Source organism: Danio rerio, chromosome 24 (genome assembly GCF_049306965.1).
Source record: "Danio rerio strain Tuebingen ecotype United States chromosome 24, GRCz12tu, whole genome shotgun sequence".
In the NCBI taxonomy this organism is placed as follows: Eukaryota; Metazoa; Chordata; class Actinopteri; order Cypriniformes; family Danionidae; genus Danio; species Danio rerio.
In genome coordinates, this window is record NC_133199.1 from 43,757,501 (window position 1) to 43,778,174 (window position 20,674).

The window sequence follows — 20,674 nt, forward strand, 5'->3', positions numbered from 1 at the left end:
ATCTATCCATCAATTATTTCATTCATTCATTCATTCATCCATCCGTTCTTTATTTCATCCATCCATTATTTTGTCAACCCATCCATCCATTTATTATTTGATAAATCCATCCATCTATCCATTCATCCATCCATCCATCCATCCATCATTTCATCCATCCATCCATCCGTTCATCCATTCATTCTTTATTTCATTCATCTATTATTTTGTCCACCCATCCATCCATTCATTATTTGATCCATCCATCCATCCATCCATCCATCAATTATTTCATCAATCCATCCATCCATTCTTTATTTCATCTATCCATTATTTTGTCCACCCACACCCATTTATTTATTATTCAATCTAGCCATCCATCCATCCATGCATCAATTATTTTATCCACCCATTCTTCATTTCATCCATCCATTATTTTGTCCACTCATCCATTCATTCATTATTTCATCCATCCATCCACCATCCATCTATCCATCCATCCATCCATCCATCCATCCATTCATTGATCCATCCATTCATCTATCCATCCATCATTCATTATTTCGTCCATCCATCCATTCATAATTTTGTCTCTCTATCATTCATTAATTGTTTAATTCATCCATCCACTTTTGTCCACCCTTCCATCCATTCATTATTCCATCCATCCATCCATCCATCCATCCATCCATTCTTTATTTTATCCATCCATTATTTTTTCCACCCATCCATTCATTCATTATTTCATCCATCCATCCATCTATCCATCCATCCATCCATCCATCCATCATTCATTATTTCATCCATCCATCCATTATTCATTATTTCGTCCATCCATCCATCCATCATTCCTTATTTCATCCACACATCCATCCACACATCCATCCATCCATCCAGTAACTCATCTAACACTTGGCTTCTTGTCCTGTTGTCAGGTTCGAGGGTTGTGTGGCACTCTGAGCTGGAGTCAGCATGATGATTTCACCACTCCTGAAGGTGATGTGGAGAACAGCGCCGCCTCTTTTGCTGCCAAATTCATAGTGGGCTCCTGTCCTGCACCCTCAGCGATGACGTCTGACCCCTGCGGGACGCTGACCCAGCGCAGACAGCTGGCAGAGAGAGTGTGTTCAGTCATCCACAGCAATGTCTTTCAGGTCAGTCTGATGACGGCACGGCTATTATAGCAATTTTACATTTTAACTTTTTTATTTTTGAATCAGCTGCACATCTCAGTTTAGTTTTAGTTCCTTTGATTAATCTATTTTTTAATCTTAAATCTTTTTTTATCTATTTTTCATAATCACACTTAATAAAAACAGTCTGCTGAAGCACTTTGATTGACATTCTCCCTTTGTACTTGTCATCAGAGGGGGAAAGCCCCGCCCACTAATGACCAACTCACCCTCATTAGCATAAACAGCCCTGAGTGAGAAGTAGCCGTGTATTAGCCATTAGAGTTTTGAGCTGCTGAAGATTACCAAACGAACAGCGACAGGAGTCTCCATAGAGACGAAAATAGCCCTGCTGATAGTAGTTTTAGTAGTGTTAACTCAAGTGTGTTTTTCAGGCGTGTCATGATGTGGTGGACAGAGAGCCGTTCATGCGTCTGTGTGTCAGTGAAGTGTGCAGCTGCGGCCCGCAGGCATCCTGCCATTGCTCCGTCCTCACCGCATACGCCACACACTGTGCTCAAGAGGGGGCGCTGCTGAGCTGGAGGAATCACACATTCTGCCGTAAGAAAATAATTATTATGGGTCTGTCATGTTAATAAGATACAGTATTATTATATATATAATGCAAAAACCTCTAAATGCCGTCTGAATTGTTCTCCTAAAATAAGAATTTTATAGTTTTATATAGTTTTTTTGATGTTTATTATTACAAATTGTAAGTATTACAGTATTAGTAGATTTATTTATTAATTATTATTATTATTATTATATTTTAATTAATGCTATTTAAATATAAAATTATTTTAATTTCCTATACAGGTGTTAGTATATGAACTTTTTTTTTATCAAATATAGTGTTTTGTTGTCTATTATTATGCATTGTGAGTATTATAATTACGTAATTATTAATTATATTAGTAGTATTATTTATTTATTAATTATAATTAGATATTTATTGTATTTAATAATACTTATTTAATATGTAATGTTATTATGTTATTATAATATTTTAAATGAATGCTATTTAAATATAAAATTAATTATTTTAATTGTCTATACTGGTGTTAGTATATGCAATTTTTATCATATATAGTGTTTTGTTGTCTATTATTATGCATTGTAAGTATTATAATTATATAATTATTAATTATATTAGTAGTTATATTTATTTATTAATTATAATTAAATATTAAATGTATTTAATAATACTTATTTATTATGTAATGTTATTATGTTATTATGATATTTCAAATTTATGCTATTTAAATATTACATTAATTATATTAATTGCCCATACAGGTGTTAGTATATGCAGTTTTTATCATATATATTGTTTTGTTGTCTATTATTATGCATTGTAAGTATTATAATTATGTAATTATTAATTATATTTGTAGTTATATGTATTTATTAATTATAATTAAATATTAAATGTATGTAATACTAATTATTTAATATGTAATGTAATTATAACATTTCAAATGAATGCTATTTAAATATTAAATTAATTATATTAAGTATGTTTTGTTATGAATTATTTGTTAATTAATTGTAGGTTTTTGTTATTATTATTATTATTATTATTATTATTATTATTATTAATTCTATGTAACCTGCCAATCTGGCAACTTTCCCTATTATTTGTTGAACATATAAATAAGGAACACACTCCCATAAACATGTATAATTATTAGAGAGAAAAAATCTGTAATAGTTAATTATAATTTGTGTTGTGTGTGTCCAGCGGTGCAGTGCTCTGGGGGTCAGGTGTATCAGGAGTGCGGGCGTCTGTGCGGGACGTCCTGTGCTGATCTGTGGGACGGCTGGAGCTGTGAGCCGGACGAGGGCAGCAGGGTGTGTGTTTCGGGTTGTCAGTGTCCTGATGGACTGGCGCAGGACGCTCAGGGTCAGTGTGTGCCCGTCCACATGTGCCCCTGTAAGAGCGGAGACACTCTCCATCCCGCCGGCAGCTCCATAAACAACAACTGCAACACCTGGTAAGTGATCTCAAACTCTCAGTTATGTGTGATGTTGTGTAATATGATGACTGAATTTATTTTTGCTGAATATTTTGCTGATTTTGGCAATAGTATCTGAATGCAGCCTTGATGATGCAAGCTGAGCTGCATACAGTATCTCAGTGATGCAATCTCAGACACTCAATAGAGTTAGTGATGTCACTGTGAGGGGTGGGGTTAGATGAAAATATTGAAATCCATTAGATCACAGGTGTCAAACTCTGTTCCAAAAGGGCCGCAGCTCTGTACAGTTTAGTTCCAACCCTAATTAAACACACCTGATCAAACTAATTGAGTCCTTCAGGCTTGTTTGAAACCTACAGGTAAGTGTGTTGGAGCAGGGTTGGAACTAAACTGTGCAGGGCTTCGGCCCTCCAGGAATTGAGTTTGATACCCCTGCATTAGATGCAGCTCATATTCCACTGCACCAGGTCTGCATCCAGACCCCTCTCGGTTTTGGTTTGTCATCGATAGATTAAAAATATATATGACACTAAAACTGACAGTAGGTGGCGCCAAGTCCCTGTCTTCATGATTGATTGATTCCCTGAATCATTCGTTCATATGATTCGTTCAAAATTATGTTCATTTATAAACAATGCAACTTTTATTTTTACTTCTAATTTTATTGGTGAAATGATAAAAAAAATATTTTATTTTGTTGTGAATGTAACGAAGGCCAGCTAGTGTGTGCTGTGCAGGTAAACCTCAATCCTCTGACCTCTAAAGGTGCTCTAGCGACAGATGCTAAAGGCCATGGTCTTTAACCTCCTTGTTAGAGCATCCGACTTCCATGCGGAAGGTCGCCGGTTCGATCCCAGCTCGGAGCGGGTTGTGTGGTGTAGGATAGGCGGGGTTACATTGGTGCCGTGACCCGGATGAGAGTGAGGTTTAGGGATGTGAGTGTAACGAAGGCCAGCTAGTGAAGTGCTGTGCAGGTAAACCTCACTCCTCTGACCTCTAAAGGTGCTCTAGCGACAGACACTCGAGGCCATGGTCTTTAGCCTCCTTGTTAGAGCAACTGACTTGATTCGATACCAGCTCGGAGCGGGTTGGGTGCCGTAGGACTGGCGGGGTTACATGAAGCACCATCACAGAATATAATAATAAAATTTAATTTATTTAATTTAAGGCTGAACTATTTTTATGATCCAATTGCATTCAAGTTTTGTCCAAAATATATATATATATATATAAAAAAAACATTACAACCATTTAGAATTTTTTCATATATAGCCATTTATTTTGTTTATTTAGGTTCATCATCAATTGAGAAAAAAAGTATGACATAAAAACTGACAGTAGGTGGTGACCAGTCTCTGTCTTAATGATTGTTTCACTGAATCATGTTAAAATGATTTGTTCAAAACGTATGAGTCATTTGTAAAGAATTCAACTGTACTGTATATAATGGGGAATGTAACATTGCAATATTAGCTGAAGATGTGCTGATGTTCTACTTTCATTAATGAAATGATAAAAAAAAATTGTGTGAAGCAGCATCACAGAATATAATAAGACAATTATTAGTTAATGTTTTAACAAAATAGGATAAACAGATTTGATTTTATGTTTAAGAGACACAAATCTCATGATACAAATTAGAGATTAAATTTTGAATCACCTCTCCCGCCAGATTTTAGCCCGAACCCGACCGCTCCCGCTTATAATCAGCATTCGTTGTCCCGCTGGCTGACCCGCCTCGTTTTCTGCCCAACGTGCCTGTTCCCTCTAAGGAGTGGGGGTAGAACAAAACCGAAAACCACCCAGCTATGCAGAGTCCAGACAGCCTATAACAAGCTGTCTATATAAACAAACACACACACACACCTCATTCGTGCTCACACACACACATACGCACGCACGCTTGCATGCACACGCACAGCAACAAACAAGCTAAGCGCAGCATCACGCTGTCTCATTCACACACATACATACGCGTGCTTGCTCGCTCGGGAGTCGGGAGCGATATTGTTAGACCGCCCGCTTCCACGCTTTATTCAGAAATCTATTCTGAATGCAGACCTCTAATCCAAATGCATTCAATTTTGTGCAAAATATATGTTAAAAATGTAGACCATTTAGAAATTTTGCATACAAATACATTTATTTTGTTGAATAATTCATGATATTTTTTTCTTTATGAATTGTAATTATTGTAATACAACAATTATTTTATTTCATTTAATTTTTAAAGTATTTATTCTGCATAATAGTACTGGCTACTTTATTAATGCATTTTTGTTGAAGTTAAATTAACAAATAAACTATAAACTATTAAATAACATGTCCCAAAAATATTTAGTAATAAATATAATGAAACATAATTATATTATGGGGTTTACCGGGGTGTTGGATCTCCAATGTCTTGTACAGTACATGTGCACAAGATAAACCATGTATTTAAACAGAGTTTAAAATGGAGATATACAATATAAAGAGAAATGATGCAATAGTGACTGAGACTTACAGTATCAGTCAGTCTATTGTCTTAGTGGATGGTTTTTATAGTCGTGTTGTGAAAAGTTTTATTGGACTTTATCATTTTGAGGTTGATTTTTATCTCCAATGTCCAGATAATATATTGAGCGGAAAATTACCTTTGTACTCAAACTTATGCATGTATGTGGGCCAAAGAGGAAAGAGCACATATAATTAAAAACAAGGACTAGCAGAAAAGCATGTGATGAACAATGATTTTATATAATGTACTCCTTACATGTTGTTTATTTAATGCATTAGTGTTTACATTCTCTGATGTGACATTTAAACAGTACATTCCTACAAAACTCATATTTGTAAAAACAGTATGCAGCCTGCATATCTGGTAGGTTGCTAGGTGTTCTGGGTTGTTGCTAGGGTGGTCTGATTTGTTGCTACAGTGCAAATGATGGTTGCCAGGGTGTTATAAGGGGCTGTTATTGTGTACTGGGTGGCTTCTAAGGTGTTCTGTGTATAATGGGTGGTTGTTAGTGTGTTTAGCGGGTGGCTAAGGTGTTCTGGTTGGTTGCTAGGGTGTTCTGGGTTGTTGCTAGGGTGGTCTGATTTGTTGCTACAGTGCAAATGATGGTTGCCAGGGTGTTATAAGGGGCTGTTATTGTGTACTGGGTGGCTTCTAAGGTGTTCTGTGTATAATGGGTGGTTGTTAGTGTGTTTAGCGGGTGGCTAAGGTGTTCTGGTTGGTTGCTAGGGTGTTCTGGGTTGTTGCTAGGGTGGTCTGATTTGTTGCTACAGTGCAAATGATGGTTGCCAGGGTGTTATAAGGGGCTGTTATTGTGTACTGGGTGGCTTCTAAGGTGTTCTGTGTATAATGGGTGGTGGTTAGTGTGTTTAGCGGGTGGCTAAGGTGTTCTGGTTGGTTGCTAGGGTGTTCTGGGTTGTTGCTAGGGTGGTCTGATATGTTGCTACAGTGTAAAGTATGGTTGCCAGGGTGTTATAAAGAGCTGTTATGGTGTTCCGAGTAGTTTCTAATGTGTTCTGTGTATAATGGGTAGTTGTTAGTGTGTTTAGCGGGTGGCTAAGGTGTTCTGGTTGGTTGCTAGGGTGTTCTGGGTTGTTGCTAGGGTGGTCTGATTTGTTGCTACAGTGTAAAGTATGGTTGCCAGGGTGTTATAAGGGGCTGTTATGGTCTTCTGAATAGTTTCTAAGGTGTTCTAATGGGTGGTTCTTAGTGTGTTTAGCGGGTTGTTGAGGTGTTCTGGTTGGTTGCTATGGTGTTCTGGGTTGTTGCTAAGGTAGTCTGATTTGTTACTACAGTGTAAAGTATGGTTGCCTGGGTGTTATAAGGGGCTACTATGGTGTTCTTAGTGGTTTCTGAGGTGTTCTGTGTATAATGGGTGGTTGTTAGTGTGTTTAGCGGGTTGTTAAGGTGTTCTGGTTGGTTGCTAGGTTATTCTGGGTTGTTGCTAGGGTGGTCTGATTTGTTGTTACAGTGTAAATGATGGTTGCCATGGTGTTATAAGGGGCTGTTATTGTGTTCTGGGTGGTTTTTGAGGTGTTCTGTGTATAATGGGTAGTTGTTAGTGTGTTAATTGGCTGTTAGGGTGTTACGAGTGTTTGCTACAGTGTTCAAATTGGTTGCTAAGGTGTTCTGGGTGGTTGCTAGGCGTGTAAAGGGTTGAAAAGGTGTTCTGGTTGGTTGATAGGGTGTTGTGGGTGCTTGCTTGGCACATCTATGTAGTTGCTATGTAGTTGCTGATAGGATGTCAGGCTTTGTTTTTACAGTGTGATGGGTGGTTGCAGAATTAATCTAAGGCAATGTTAAGTTGTCCTGAGTGGTCGTAGTAATATCTAGGGTAGTTGCTAAAGTGTTTTGGTGGTTACTAGGGTGTTTTATTATGTTGCTACAGTGTTCTGGTTGGATGGTTTGGGTTTTATGGGTGTTTGCTTGGCTCTTCAAGTGGTTGCTAAGATGTTCTAAAAAGTTGGTAGGGTGTATTGAGTTGTTGCTAGGGTGTTCTAATGTATTGCTAAGGTGTTTTGGATGGCGGTTAGGGTGTTACGAGTGGTTGCTATGGTGTTTTGTGTATAATGTGTGGCTGCTAGGGTGTTTCCGTGGGTTTGCTAAGGTGTTCTGGTTGGTTGCTAAGCTGTTGGTTATTGGCACTTGTAAGTGGCCACGAGTGGCTGCTATGGTGTTCAAATTGGTTGCTAAAGTGTTCTAGGTGGTTGTTAGTGGGTTCTAAGGTGTTCCTTTGATGATCTTATTAGTTGCTAATATGGGTCATTGCTAGTTTCCAAGGGGTTGCCATGATTATTTGAGAGGTTGATAAGTTGTTCTTGGTAAGAGATGAGGGTGTTCTTAATGGTTGCTAATGTGACAGGTTGCTAATTCAGAGCGGTTGCTAAGGCGTTTTGGTTGGTCCTCAGGTAAGGTATTTTTTTCACCTGTTTTCTGCTCCATCATCTCATCAGCCTAATGTAAAACCAACAACACGGCTAGTGACTGGTCAAGGTTTACTTTCTTCTCCAGTCATGGGTTGTGTGGTTGGTTCTGCAGTTGCCGTCGTATGTGTGTGTGTGTTTGGTTCTGGAGTTGCAGAGGTGTGAGGGATCTGATGAAGTCACTCTATGACCCGCGGGCTCTGTGTCTCGGGATAGGTTGATTTCATTGCATCTCTTATGCTTTGAGGTCAGCCACCACACGTCGCTGCAGGTTTATGGAGGCTGATATCAGCACAAGATAAACATGTTTCTCATCTGGTCCTCATGTTCAGTGTGGAAATGTGGAGTTTGGATCAATCTGATAATGAAACACAGATGGAGATTGCACAATCGGACACTTTCATGATTTTTACCTCACACCTTCACATGTGTATACAGTAACATATGAATACCACATGCTTGTGAAACACATTAATAGCAATAAATCCAGGGTAAAACAGAACTGTGTTGATCCTTTTCGGTGTGTTATTCATTTTAAAACTTAAACTTAATCTTTTTTTTTAATTCAGATAATGGCCAAGGCAACCTTTTTAATTTTTTATTTAATTTTTAATTTTAGTTATAATTTTAAATACTTTTATCACCCAACTGGAACACCCTTAAAAACATAGAAACCACCACAATAACCTAGAAACCACAGACAACTCCCTTGCAACAACCTAAAAACCCCAAAAACAATAAAACAAACAAAAAACTCTAGCAATAACCTAAAAACACCCACAAAACCTAAACAACAACCTAGAACCACCCAAAAATACCATAGCAACAACCTAGAAACTACCACATCAACCTAGAAACCACCACAACACCATAGAAACAAGCTAGAAACCACCCACAATGGCCAGGCAACAACATAGAAACCAACACAATAACATAAAATCACCTAAAACAACATAGAAACCACCCAAAAATACCCTAGCAACAACCTAGAAACCAACACAACACGATAGTAACAAGCTAGAAACCACCCACAATGGCCAGGCAACAACATAGAAACCAACACAATAACATAAAATCACCCACAACAAACTAGCAACAACCTAGAAACCACCCAAAAATACCCTAGCAACAACCTAGAAACTACCACATCAACCTAGAAACCAACAAAACACCATAGTAACAAGCTAGAAACCACCCACAATGGCCAGGCAACAACATAGAAACCAACACAATAACATAAAATCACCCACAACATCCTAGCAACAACCTAGAAACCACCTAAAGATACCCTAGCAACAACCTAGAAACTACCACATCAACCTAGAAACCAACAAAACACCATAGTAATAAGCTAAGCTTTGTAACAAGCTTTTAAATCTCTCGTTATTTGTTTGTAGTGTTTGTGCTCGTGGAGTGTGGAACTGCACTGATCTCTCGTGTCCAGAGCTCAATCAGTGTCCAGGATCTCTGATCTTCTCTCCTCGCTCCTGTCTGAGGACCTGCTCAAGTCCAAACTCTCCTCTGGATGCCTGTACTGAACCCATCCATGGCTGCATCTGTCCGGAGGGCACTGTACTACTGGTGGGTCTTCTCTCAGGCTATGTCCACATTTACACGTGTACTTTTATAAACACAGTTTTCCCTGCTTTTGTTTGTTAAAAAAAAACTCTGTCCAGATGAAAATGCCAAAACACACTGTGCCAACAGGTGGCCGTAAGTGTGGTACATTTATAAACTAATTCCGAGAGGATCACGTGCTTATGATCAACATGGCTGGCACCACATTAGCACTTTAATCTGCCCAATCAGATGATTACAAACGCATTATATATAGCCGAAGATTTTCTTTCCAGTTATCTTCGCCGTGAACCTTCCCCACTTCCACACCTACTTTTTTCCGATAGGTCGACACAGCGGCCCAGTGGTTTGCACTGTTGCCTCACAGCAAGAACGCCGCTGGTCCAGCCTCCTACCAGGCCGGTTGGTGTTTCTGTGCAGAGTTGGCATGTTCTCCCTGTGTTTGCGTGGGTTTCCCCCAGGTTCTCTGGTTTCCTCGCACTATCCAAAGACATACTCAAAAGCCAATCGACTAATCCAAGTTATCATTTAAGATAATCCTAAGTTTACACTTTCCACACGCTGACAAGCAGGGGAGTTCTCGAGACCTACCTGAGCTCGAACTCCCCTCTCGCCCTTCTAATAGGAGGTAGCCCCAAGCTCGAGGATATTCCGAGCTCAGGGCTCTCTCCCGTGACAGCATTCCAAATACTCTTTATCGATCATCAGCTCAGTGTGAACTCTTGAATGATACTTTTATGCTAGGTTCACACCAAATAGGGAATTAAGTATACAAGTAAATTGCATGCAAGTCAATGCAAATGTGAGAACAGAGGCGGACAACTATCCAGCGGTCGAACAATATTGATTATGCAATACAATTGCCAAGAACATGCATAATATTGCCTAATTTTTGTTAACTCAACCATGTTGTCCAATCAGAAAGGAGAAAACAGCGCGTACGCTGACATCAAGGTGCAAAATCATTTTGTATCGTGTATAATCTGTATGTGTAATCTAATTGGCAGAGCTGACAGAACAGAACCAATCAGAAGCCTAATATACCTTTTAAGTCAGGTTTGTGTCATTCTAAACTCTTTGAATCACTCTTTTTTTTTTTTTTTACGTTACCTCATACTTTAGTTTCTCATCAAATCTTCTGACCAATCAAATGCTCTCTAGTATCTGACATGCCCCGCCTCTTTAAACTCATTTGCTTTTCATTTGATGCACTTGAGCGTAACCAGTCTCACTGGCAGAGCTGTGATACAAACTAAACGTTATTGGCTGTTTTTAAAAAGGGGAGGAACTACTCTATGCCCCACCCTCTCTTAATTTTTCAGCTGCAATCATGTCAAACATTGAACATTGAATTAAAAATGCACATTTCACAGCACTTCATGGGACCCTTAAACAAAATGAAAACACTTTGTAACCGTATTTTTAAACTAATTGGCTGAAATGACAGAATAGGTCCACCATTCAACCAATCAGAAGCCTAACATGCCTTTTAAACCAAGTTTGTGTCACTTCTTAATTCCTGTGTTTTCAGGGTGATCAGTGTGTGAAGCCAGATGAGTGTCCATGCCATCACAATGGCAGACTTTATTTCACCAATGACACCATCTCTAAAGACTGCAACACATGGTGAGCAGAAACAATTACTACTTTCATATATACAGTTGAAGTCAAAACTATTTGCACCCCTGTTGATTTTTTCCCCAATTTCTGTTTAACGGAGGAAGATTTTTTTTCAACACATTTCTAATCATAATAGTTTTAATCACTCATCTCTAATAACTGAATTATTTTATATTTGTCATGATGACAGCACATAATACTTGACTTGATATTTTCAAGATAATTTTACACAGCTTAAAGAGACTTTTAAAGGCTTAACTAGGTTAATTAGGTTAACTAGGCAGGTTAGGGTAATTAGGCAAGTTATAACGATGGTTTGTTCTGTAGACTATCGGAAAAAAACCTTAAAGGGGTCAATAATATTGTCCTTAAAATGGTGTTTAAAAAATTTAAAACTGCTTTCATTCCGGCCGAAATAAAACAAATAAGACTTTATCCAGAAGAAAAAATATTATCAGACATACTGTGAACATTTCTTTGCTCTGTTAAGCATAATTTGGGAAATATTTAAATAAGAAAAAAATCAAAGGGGGGCTAATAATTCTGATTTTAACTGAATATATAGTTATATTTTACATTTACTTACATTTTATTACATAAACATATTTAATATTTACATGCATGTATATGTCAGGCTCTGTGTTTCCCTTTGTCGTGTTCCATGTGCTTTTGTTTGTATCATGTGATTCCTTTGTTCTGTTTTTCCCGCCATTCATCTGTATTCATTAGTTCCACGTGTGTCACTCATGTTTGTAATTAAGTTCATCATGTCCTGTGTATTTATACTCTCCTAGTTTTGCTTATTATTGTTCCGTCTTGCAAGCATCCTGTTCATTCTTGTGTTCTTTTGTTTCTGGTTTCTATGGTTTGTTAATAAATAGAAGGTGTTTTTGATATATCTGTTTCCTGTGCATTTGTGCAGAGTATATGAAATGGATGAAATCATGATTAATTCTTTGACAGAATATAGTATTTTCTCCATAATATACTATGTTTGTAAATCTGTTTTTCACATTGACAGTGTTTGTCGAGAGCAGCGTTGGCACTGCGGTCAGGCATTGTGTTCAGGCACCTGTGTGGCCACTGGTGACCCGCACTACATCACATTTGACGGTCGTCATTACTCCTTTCTGGGGGACTGTGAGTACGTTCTGGTCCAGGAGAGCAGCGGTTTGTTCAGTGTCAGTGCAGAGAACGTTCCCTGCGGGAGTACTGGAGTGACCTGCACTAAATCAGTCACTCTGACCATCGGGAACACAGCCATACACCTGCTGAGAGGTGAAACACACATTCATATCAGAGAGTTATTCATCACTGTGAACACAACAGCTGTTAGACCAGTGTAAATTGTTTTCTGCAAGCTTTATTTTTAGGTTATGTGGTACAGCAAATCATTTTTTGCATGTTCTTTTCACAACACCTAAGCAAAAACCTAAAACCACCCAATAACAACCTAGAAATCCCCACCACACCCTAGCAGCAACCTAGAAACCACAACACCACCTAAGCAACAACTGAGAAAGCACCAACAACACCCTAGTAATAACCTAGAAACCACCACAACAACTAAGACACCACTACAACACTTTAGCAACAACATGGAAACCATGACAGCAAGTTAGCAATAACAGAGAGCTATTAAAAACACAATAGCATATAAAACGTATACACAACTCACAACACCCTAGTAACTACCAAGAAACCACAACAACAACGTAAAAACCACCTACAATATCAACAAAACTACTATTACACCCTAGCAGCAACATAAAAACCACCCACAACACCCTATCAACAACCTAAAACCACCCAATAACACCCTAGCAACAACCTAGAAACCATTTAAACATCCTAGCGACCACCACAACACCCTAGCAATAACTTACAAAGCTCCACAACACCCTAACAACAATCCAGAAACCCATAACACCTTAGCAACAACCTTGAAAGTGCCCACAACATCCTAGTAACAACCTAGAAACCACAACAACATAAAAACCAACTGCAACACCCTAGCAACAACCTAAAACCACCTGAAAACACCCTGGCAACAACCTAGAAACCATTTGAACATCCTAGCAACCACCTAAAAACCATCACAACACCCTTACAACAACATAGAAAGCATCACAACACCATAGCAACAACACAGGAACCACCACAACACCCTAACAACAACCTAGAAACAACTGCACTCTACTAACAACCTAGAAACCACAACAACAACAACGTGAAAAACACCTACAGTATCTTAACAATAATATAAAAATCACATACAGTACAACACCCTAGCAACAACCTAATACCACCCAATAACTCCCTAGAAACAACCTAGAATCCACCACAACACCCTAACAACTTAAAGACCACAACAATCCAGCAACAACCAAGAAAGCACCATAACACTTTAGCAACAACCTAAAACTACCCAATAACACCCTAGGAAACAACCTAGCAACCATTTAAACATCCTAGCGACCACCACAACACCCTAGCAACAACCTAGAAAGCTCCACAACACCCTAACAACAACCCAGAAACCACCATAACACCTTAGCAACAACCTAGAAAGTGCCCACAACATCCTAGTAACAACCTAAAACTACCCGATAACACCCTAGCAACAGCCTGGAAACCATTTAAACATTATAGCAACAACCTAGAAAACACTACAACACCTTAGCAACAACTAGAAACAACAACACTCTACTAACAACCTAGAAACCACAACAACAACCTTAAAAACCACCTACAATATCTTAGCAATAATATAAAAATCACATACAACACCCCAGCAACAACCTAAAACCACCCAATAACACCCTAGCAACAACCTAAAACCACCACAACACCCTAACAACTTAAAGACCACAACAATCCAGCAACAACCAAGAAAGCACCATAACACTTTAGCAACAACCTAAAACCACCCAATAACACCCTAGCAACAACCTAGAAACCATTTGAACGTCCTAGTGACCACCACAACATCCTAGCAACAACCTAGAAAGCTCCACAACACCCTAACAACAACCCAGAAACCACCATAACACCTAAGCAACAACCTAGAAAGTGCCCACAACATCCTAGTAACAACCTAGAAACCACAACATAAAAACCACCTACAACACCCTAGCAACAACCATAAACTACCCGATAACACCCTGGCAACAACCTGGAAACTATTTAAACATTATAGCAACAACCTAGAAAACACTACAACACCTTAGCAACAACCTAAAACCACCCAATAACACCCTAGCAACAACCTACAAACCATTCAAACACCATAGCAACTACTAAAAACCACTACAACGACCTAGCAACGACTGATCATACTGTGCATGTTCTTTTCTCCCAGGTAAAGCTGTGACTGTTAATGGGATTCCAGTCACTCTTCCAAAGTCATACTCTGGCAGTGGCCTGATTCTGGAGCGGGTTGGGTTATTTGTGTCTCTTTCCTCTCGACTCGGAGTCACTTTGCTCTGGGATGGAGGTATTTTACTTCATGGTCAATTTTAAGATTAATTGTACACTAAGGGGCTGTTAAATGCTTGATTCTGATTGGCTGATGAACTTTAAGAGGTTTGCAGTTAAAGGTACAGCTAGTTCCGGCAGGTTTTAGGCACATTACCGCTCCATATCACTACGCTGAATGATTAGAGTTGTTTCACAGTCAAAAATCACATCAAAACACAACAGAGGGCTTTGGAGGAGATGTGGAAGAAACGCGTGCTACACACAAGAGTAACGTGAGGAGGACAAAAACCTGACAAGTGTCTAAATACAAGATCTAAACAATGTGTTAACTATAATATGAGTGTAATAATTGACTCTACTCTGACTCACCACCTGTGTTGTGCAATATTTCTAATAATTCAATGGTGCATCATTAATTATTCCTTTCTTATCGCAGCTATTGTAGTGTAAAGCTGTTTGTGTTTGTTTACATCCACAGGTATGCGTGTTTACGTCCGACTGATGCCACATTTGCACGGACGAGTTGGAGGACTGTGTGGAAATTTTGATGGAGATGCAGAAAACGACTTCACTACGAGACAAGGCATCATGGAGTCCACTCCAGAGCTGTTCGGAAACTCCTGGAAGATCAGCCCTTCATGTCCTGATGTGGCAGACCAGGATCTCAGAGACCCCTGTTTTGTAAGAACTCAGTTATGAACAGGCCAAAACAGAATCTGCTGACATTTCTTGCCGTTTAAATGCAAAATTTTGAAAGATAAAAATAAAAATGTGGATAATTATGTGGAATGATTTTGAGAGGATATTAACTAATAATAAAACTAAATAAATAAAAATAAGAACTTTTTAACTTTTATTTAAAGTTTGCAATGCAATTAGAACCACTTGTAGAACAAAGCAAGATATATAAACGTATTGCTTTACACAGTACATTGTAAATAAATCATATTAACAATTGCATATTATTCAGTAATATACTAAATTTGAATTAATATTGAATTTAATTAATACTGAATTTAATATAAAATCTGAATAAATATAAATACTAATGCTGGGCAAAAAAATCGCATCTAAAATGTTTGTATATTTATTTTGTATATAAATAAACACGGGCGACGTAGTGGCGCAGTATGTAGTGCTGTTGCCTCACAGACAGGTCGCTAGGTCGCTGGTCCAAACCTCGGCTCAGTTGGAGTTTCTGTGTGGAGTTTGCATGTTCTGTATTCGCTTAGGATTCCTCCGGGTGCTCCGGTTTCCCCCACAGTCCAAATTACATGCGGTACAGGTGGATTGGGTAGGCTAAATTGTCTGTAGTGTATGAGTGTGTGTGTGGATGTTTTCCAGAGATGGGTTGCGGCGGGAAGGGCATCCGCTGTGTAAAAATGTGCTGGATAAGTTGGCGGTTCATTCTACTGTGGCAACCCCGGAATAATAAAGAGACTAAGCCGACAAGAAAATGAATGAATGAATGAATGAATGAATACACGCATACATGCATTTGAGAACACAGTTATTTATATTTAGATTTTATGTCAAAACAAACTTTTTATTTGGATGCAATCCATCTTTGCTCATTACTAATATTTACACCCATTTACATAAGTAAATAAACAGACTAAAATGATGGGCTGAAAATCGATCTCTGGGCCTAGCTATGAATCGTGAAATACTGTGTACATTTTATTTTGAGTGTAAGATGCATGTTGAATGACCCTCTGTTATCTCCAGATTAATCCTCACCGTGTGACGTGGGCCAAAAAGAAGTGTGCAGTGATCAATCAGGAGATCTTTAGCTCGTGTCATTCAGAAGTGCCGTACCAGCAGTACTACGACTGGTGTGTGTTTGATGCCTGCGGGTAAGAACATCCAGTGGAACCAGGGAAAAGTCCATTATACTGTACACATACACCTTTATATATTTACTCATTTTGCATTTAATCTAACATCCCTGCTGAAAAGAAAACAACTTAAACCAGCCTAAGCTGGTTGGCTGGTTTTAGCTGGTTGACCTGCCTAGTTTTAAAGGGATTTTGGCCATTTCTTGGCTAGTTTTCAGCCATTTCCAGCCTGGTTTAAGCTGGATATAACTGGTTATGGCTTGGCTCCCAGCCTGGCTAGGCTGGTCAAGCTGGTTTTAGCTGGTCTTCTTCTAGCCTGACCAGCTAAGACCCGGCTGGAAACCAGCCTGGAAATGGCCAAACCACTCTAAACCTAGGCTGGACGACCAGCTAAAACCAGCCTAAGTTGTTTTTTTCAGTGGGGATGAGGAACACGGCTTTAGATGAAATGTTCATCTATTTTGTATTTTATAGGTGTGACTCTGGTGGCGATTGTGAGTGTTTGTGTACTGCTGTAGCTGCGTATGCAGAGGAGTGTAACCGCAGAGGAGTGTATGTGCGCTGGAGGTCACAAGAACTCTGCCGTGAGTCTATTATCTCACCCTGGCCATAGCATAGCAACAGTGTAACAAACTTTCAACCACAAAGCAACCACCTGGAACACCTTAGCAACAGTATTATATCTTAGCAACCATCCAGAACACTATAGGGACCACATTGCAACACTGTAGCAACAGCATAGGTACAACCTAGCACAAACATAGAACCCAACTAATAACAATCCTGAGCACAATTTATCAACCACTTAAAACAGACTAGTAACCACACATAGATATATGCACTAGATATGACGTACGCACCCGAGCATGCGTCAATAGCGCCGCCACATTGGTACAGTGCTCCCAGGACAAATGTCATTCAACCGCACTAGTCAAGACAGTGTGACAATGTGAAGATGCTGGACTTCAGCGCTGTGTACGGGTGAATTAATGAGAAAACAAAGAAAACAAAGCACAAAGGCAGAACATTTCATGACTGAAATTTAGTTTACGTTTTTATTTGTTATGAACTTTTGCTTTTTAGAACTTTTGTGCAAACAAGTAGTGCTTTTGATGATAATAAAGTCACCTACTGCATTCACCATAAGGCAATGTAGCACCACCCTACTGAAAAAAACTGCTTAAACCAGCCTAGGCTTTTTGGCTGGTATTAGCTGGTTGGCCAGGCTGGTTTTAGAGGGGTTTTGGCCATTTCCAGGCTGGTTTCAAGCCATTTCCATCCTGGTCTTAGCTGGTCAGGCTGGGAGATGACCAGCTAAAACCAGCTTGACCAGCCTAGCCAGACTGGGAGCCCAGCCAAAACCAGCTATGTCCAGCTTAAACCAGGCTGGTCAAACTGGCTTTAGCTGGATTTAGCTGGTCATTTTCCAGCCTGACCAGCTAAGACCAGACTGGAAATGGCTGAAAACCAGCCTGGAAATGGCCAAAACCCCTCTAAAACCAGCCTGGTCAACCAGCTAAAACCAGCCAACCAGCCTAGGCTGGTTTAAGCTGGATTTTTCAGCAGGGCAACTTGCACTAAATACTAAGCTTATGGTAGTTTTGTTGAATAAAATAAGCAAACAATGTAAATGAAAATTTGACAACAAGATGCTGCAGTGCCAGAAACTCAGTGAACGACTCGTTCATAATGGAGATTCATTCAAAAACGAATCGCTCCCTCCGTCAGAATTGGAAGTGAAAGCAGGAACGGGGGTGTGTTTCAGGACACGGATTAGATCAAATTAAACAGGGAGGGTGCATTGTACATTTCCATGCACGCAAACTCTTGTTCAATGTCAGGAATGCCCGTGCGGTCACTGATCCATCAATATAGAAAAGTGATGGAAAATTATAATTTTCGTAATTTAAATAAATATTTGCTGCGAGGCAGTGGCGTGCTTTTAGTCAGTGCTTTTAAAAACACTATTGGTTGGGTTTAGGAAAGGAGGAGGCTGGATCAACGGATCAGTCAGTCAGTCAACAGCGGCCTCTGGTGGATTTACGCAAGAAATGTAAGAATGGCATTCAAAAAGAAATTTGAGATCTGAAAAAGCGCACACAGCGGATTCAGATGGATTCACAAAAACAAATATTGCATACAAACGTAGCTCCTGGGATATATTTGGCGCTCTCCAGAAATGCATAGAGGAGTACATATTCAGAATGAGCCTGGGTGGATATTATTGTGATATCGGCTGTTTGTTAATACCATATTCTGCATCTTTAAGATTCTACATCCCTAATCATAATACCTAAATCTACTGTAACTACTACCTTAATAATTACTGATAAGCAGAAAATATGAGCTTATTGAGGCAAAAGTCATAGTGGACAGTTTATTAATAGCAAGAATGAAAGTGTGGCCAAGTTTACTCACTGTTTACTTCATTAAGTAATATGAGTTAAGGGTTTGGCGAAGCAGTGGCACGGTAGGTAGTGCTATCGCCTCACAGCAAGAAGGTCGCTGGTTTGAGCCTCGGCTCAGTTGGTGTTATTGTGTGGAGTTTGCATGTTCTTCCTGCATTCGCATGGGTTTCCTCCAGGTGCTCCGGTTTCCCCCACAGTCCAAAGACATGCGGTACAGGTGAATTGGGTAGGCTAAATTGTCCGTAGTGTATGAGTGTGTGTGTGGATGTTTCCCAGAGATGGGTTGCGGCTGGAAGGGCATCCGCTGCGTAAAAACTTGCTGGATAAGTTGGCGGTTCATTCCGCTGTGGCAACCCCGGATTAATAAAGGAACTAAGCCGACAAGAAAATGAATGAAAAATAAATATTAGCATAATGACCACTGGGAAAACTCCTGATCTTAGATATATGCATATATGTGCATTTCTCTGGCTCTGGATGGCCACAGTCCTCCAATGCACCTTGGTCTTGCATTCATTTCAATGGAGCGCTACCCTGTACTAAAATGGCGGCTCGATTGAAGCATTCCTTTCAATAGACAACAACAGGGTAGGCGACATCTAATGTAAATATCTATAGTAACCACATAGCAACATTTTAACAATCACAGAGAACACTCTAGCAGCTGCATAGCAACCACAGAGAATACCTCAAAATGTTCCCATGGACACCTAGCAACCCGCCAGAAAACTATAGTATCCACCTACATAGGCCTTCATACAACCCCATATTAACAATTCAGACACCCTGCAGACTTCATAGCAATGCACTATCGACCTCTTAACAAGACCTTAGCAACCAGTTAAAATGCTTTAATGGGCAGCCAGAAATCTATTGCAACATCATAGCAACACCTTAGCAACTACCAGAAAACTATAACAATCTGACAGACGTAACGATAGTTTAGCTTTATAAACTTGCTTCATTCTTTCTGACGTGTCTTCAGCAGTGTTTAATCTGTACACTGCTATATTTCTCCAGCGCTGCAGTGTGAGAACGGTTTGGTTTATGAGGCTTGTGGTGCTGCCTGTTCTCCAGCGTGTCCCAGCACTCCTTCTCTCTCTGATAGCCTGTGCAGCGCCCTCTCCTGTGTGGAGGGCTGTTTCTGTCCTCAAGGCACCGTTTACCACGGTAAGAGCTGCTTATTTATGTGTCTGCATGGAAATGTGACGTATTTTCCAGTTTGTTTGTGAATGTTGTGCAATTTCCAGTGTGCTGTAGTCACTGATGTAGTGTTTGTTTGGATGTTTTTCTCTGGTCTGCAGACGACGCATGTATTTCTCCATCTCAGTGTCCATGTGAGTGGGACGGCTCTGTGTTTCCAGCAGGAGCGATGGTCACTCAACATTGTCAGAACTGGTCTGTTTACAGTCTCTTTATCATCCTGAATATTACACACTGCACAAGGTTCAGTAGTGAAGTGTTCACTGCGCTCTTGCAGTGTTTAGATTTTGATGCGTTCATTTTGTTAACAGTATAATTCAAAAGGTCATGATCCGCACTCTTTTTTTTTTTTTAATAAACTTTATTTATTGAACACAAGTGGATAGCATTTGTTGTATACAAATGTCCAATTTCTGCTTTTTTCCTTTTTGAACACTTTTGTAAACATTTAAACCTAAAACCCCCCACCCATCCCACCCATACATACACATAGC

General features: G+C 39.4%; 1 protein-coding gene across 1 annotated transcript in view; it reads left to right on the top strand.

The window, feature by feature from the left end:
* sspo (SCO-spondin) overlaps positions 1-20,674 on the top strand; it is a 188,449-nt gene that overhangs the window by 46,835 nt on the left and 120,940 nt on the right. The window contains exons 18-29 of the mRNA XM_073941181.1: positions 915-1,133; positions 1,547-1,712; positions 2,896-3,148; positions 9,451-9,634; positions 11,163-11,257; positions 12,273-12,529; positions 14,613-14,747; positions 15,210-15,412; positions 16,460-16,587; positions 17,044-17,153; positions 19,998-20,147; positions 20,282-20,375. Of these exons, the coding sequence (XP_073797282.1) occupies positions 915-1,133; positions 1,547-1,712; positions 2,896-3,148; positions 9,451-9,634; positions 11,163-11,257; positions 12,273-12,529; positions 14,613-14,747; positions 15,210-15,412; positions 16,460-16,587; positions 17,044-17,153; positions 19,998-20,147; positions 20,282-20,375 (1,994 nt within the window). The remainder of the gene's footprint in view (positions 1-914; positions 1,134-1,546; positions 1,713-2,895; positions 3,149-9,450; positions 9,635-11,162; positions 11,258-12,272; positions 12,530-14,612; positions 14,748-15,209; positions 15,413-16,459; positions 16,588-17,043; positions 17,154-19,997; positions 20,148-20,281; positions 20,376-20,674) is intronic.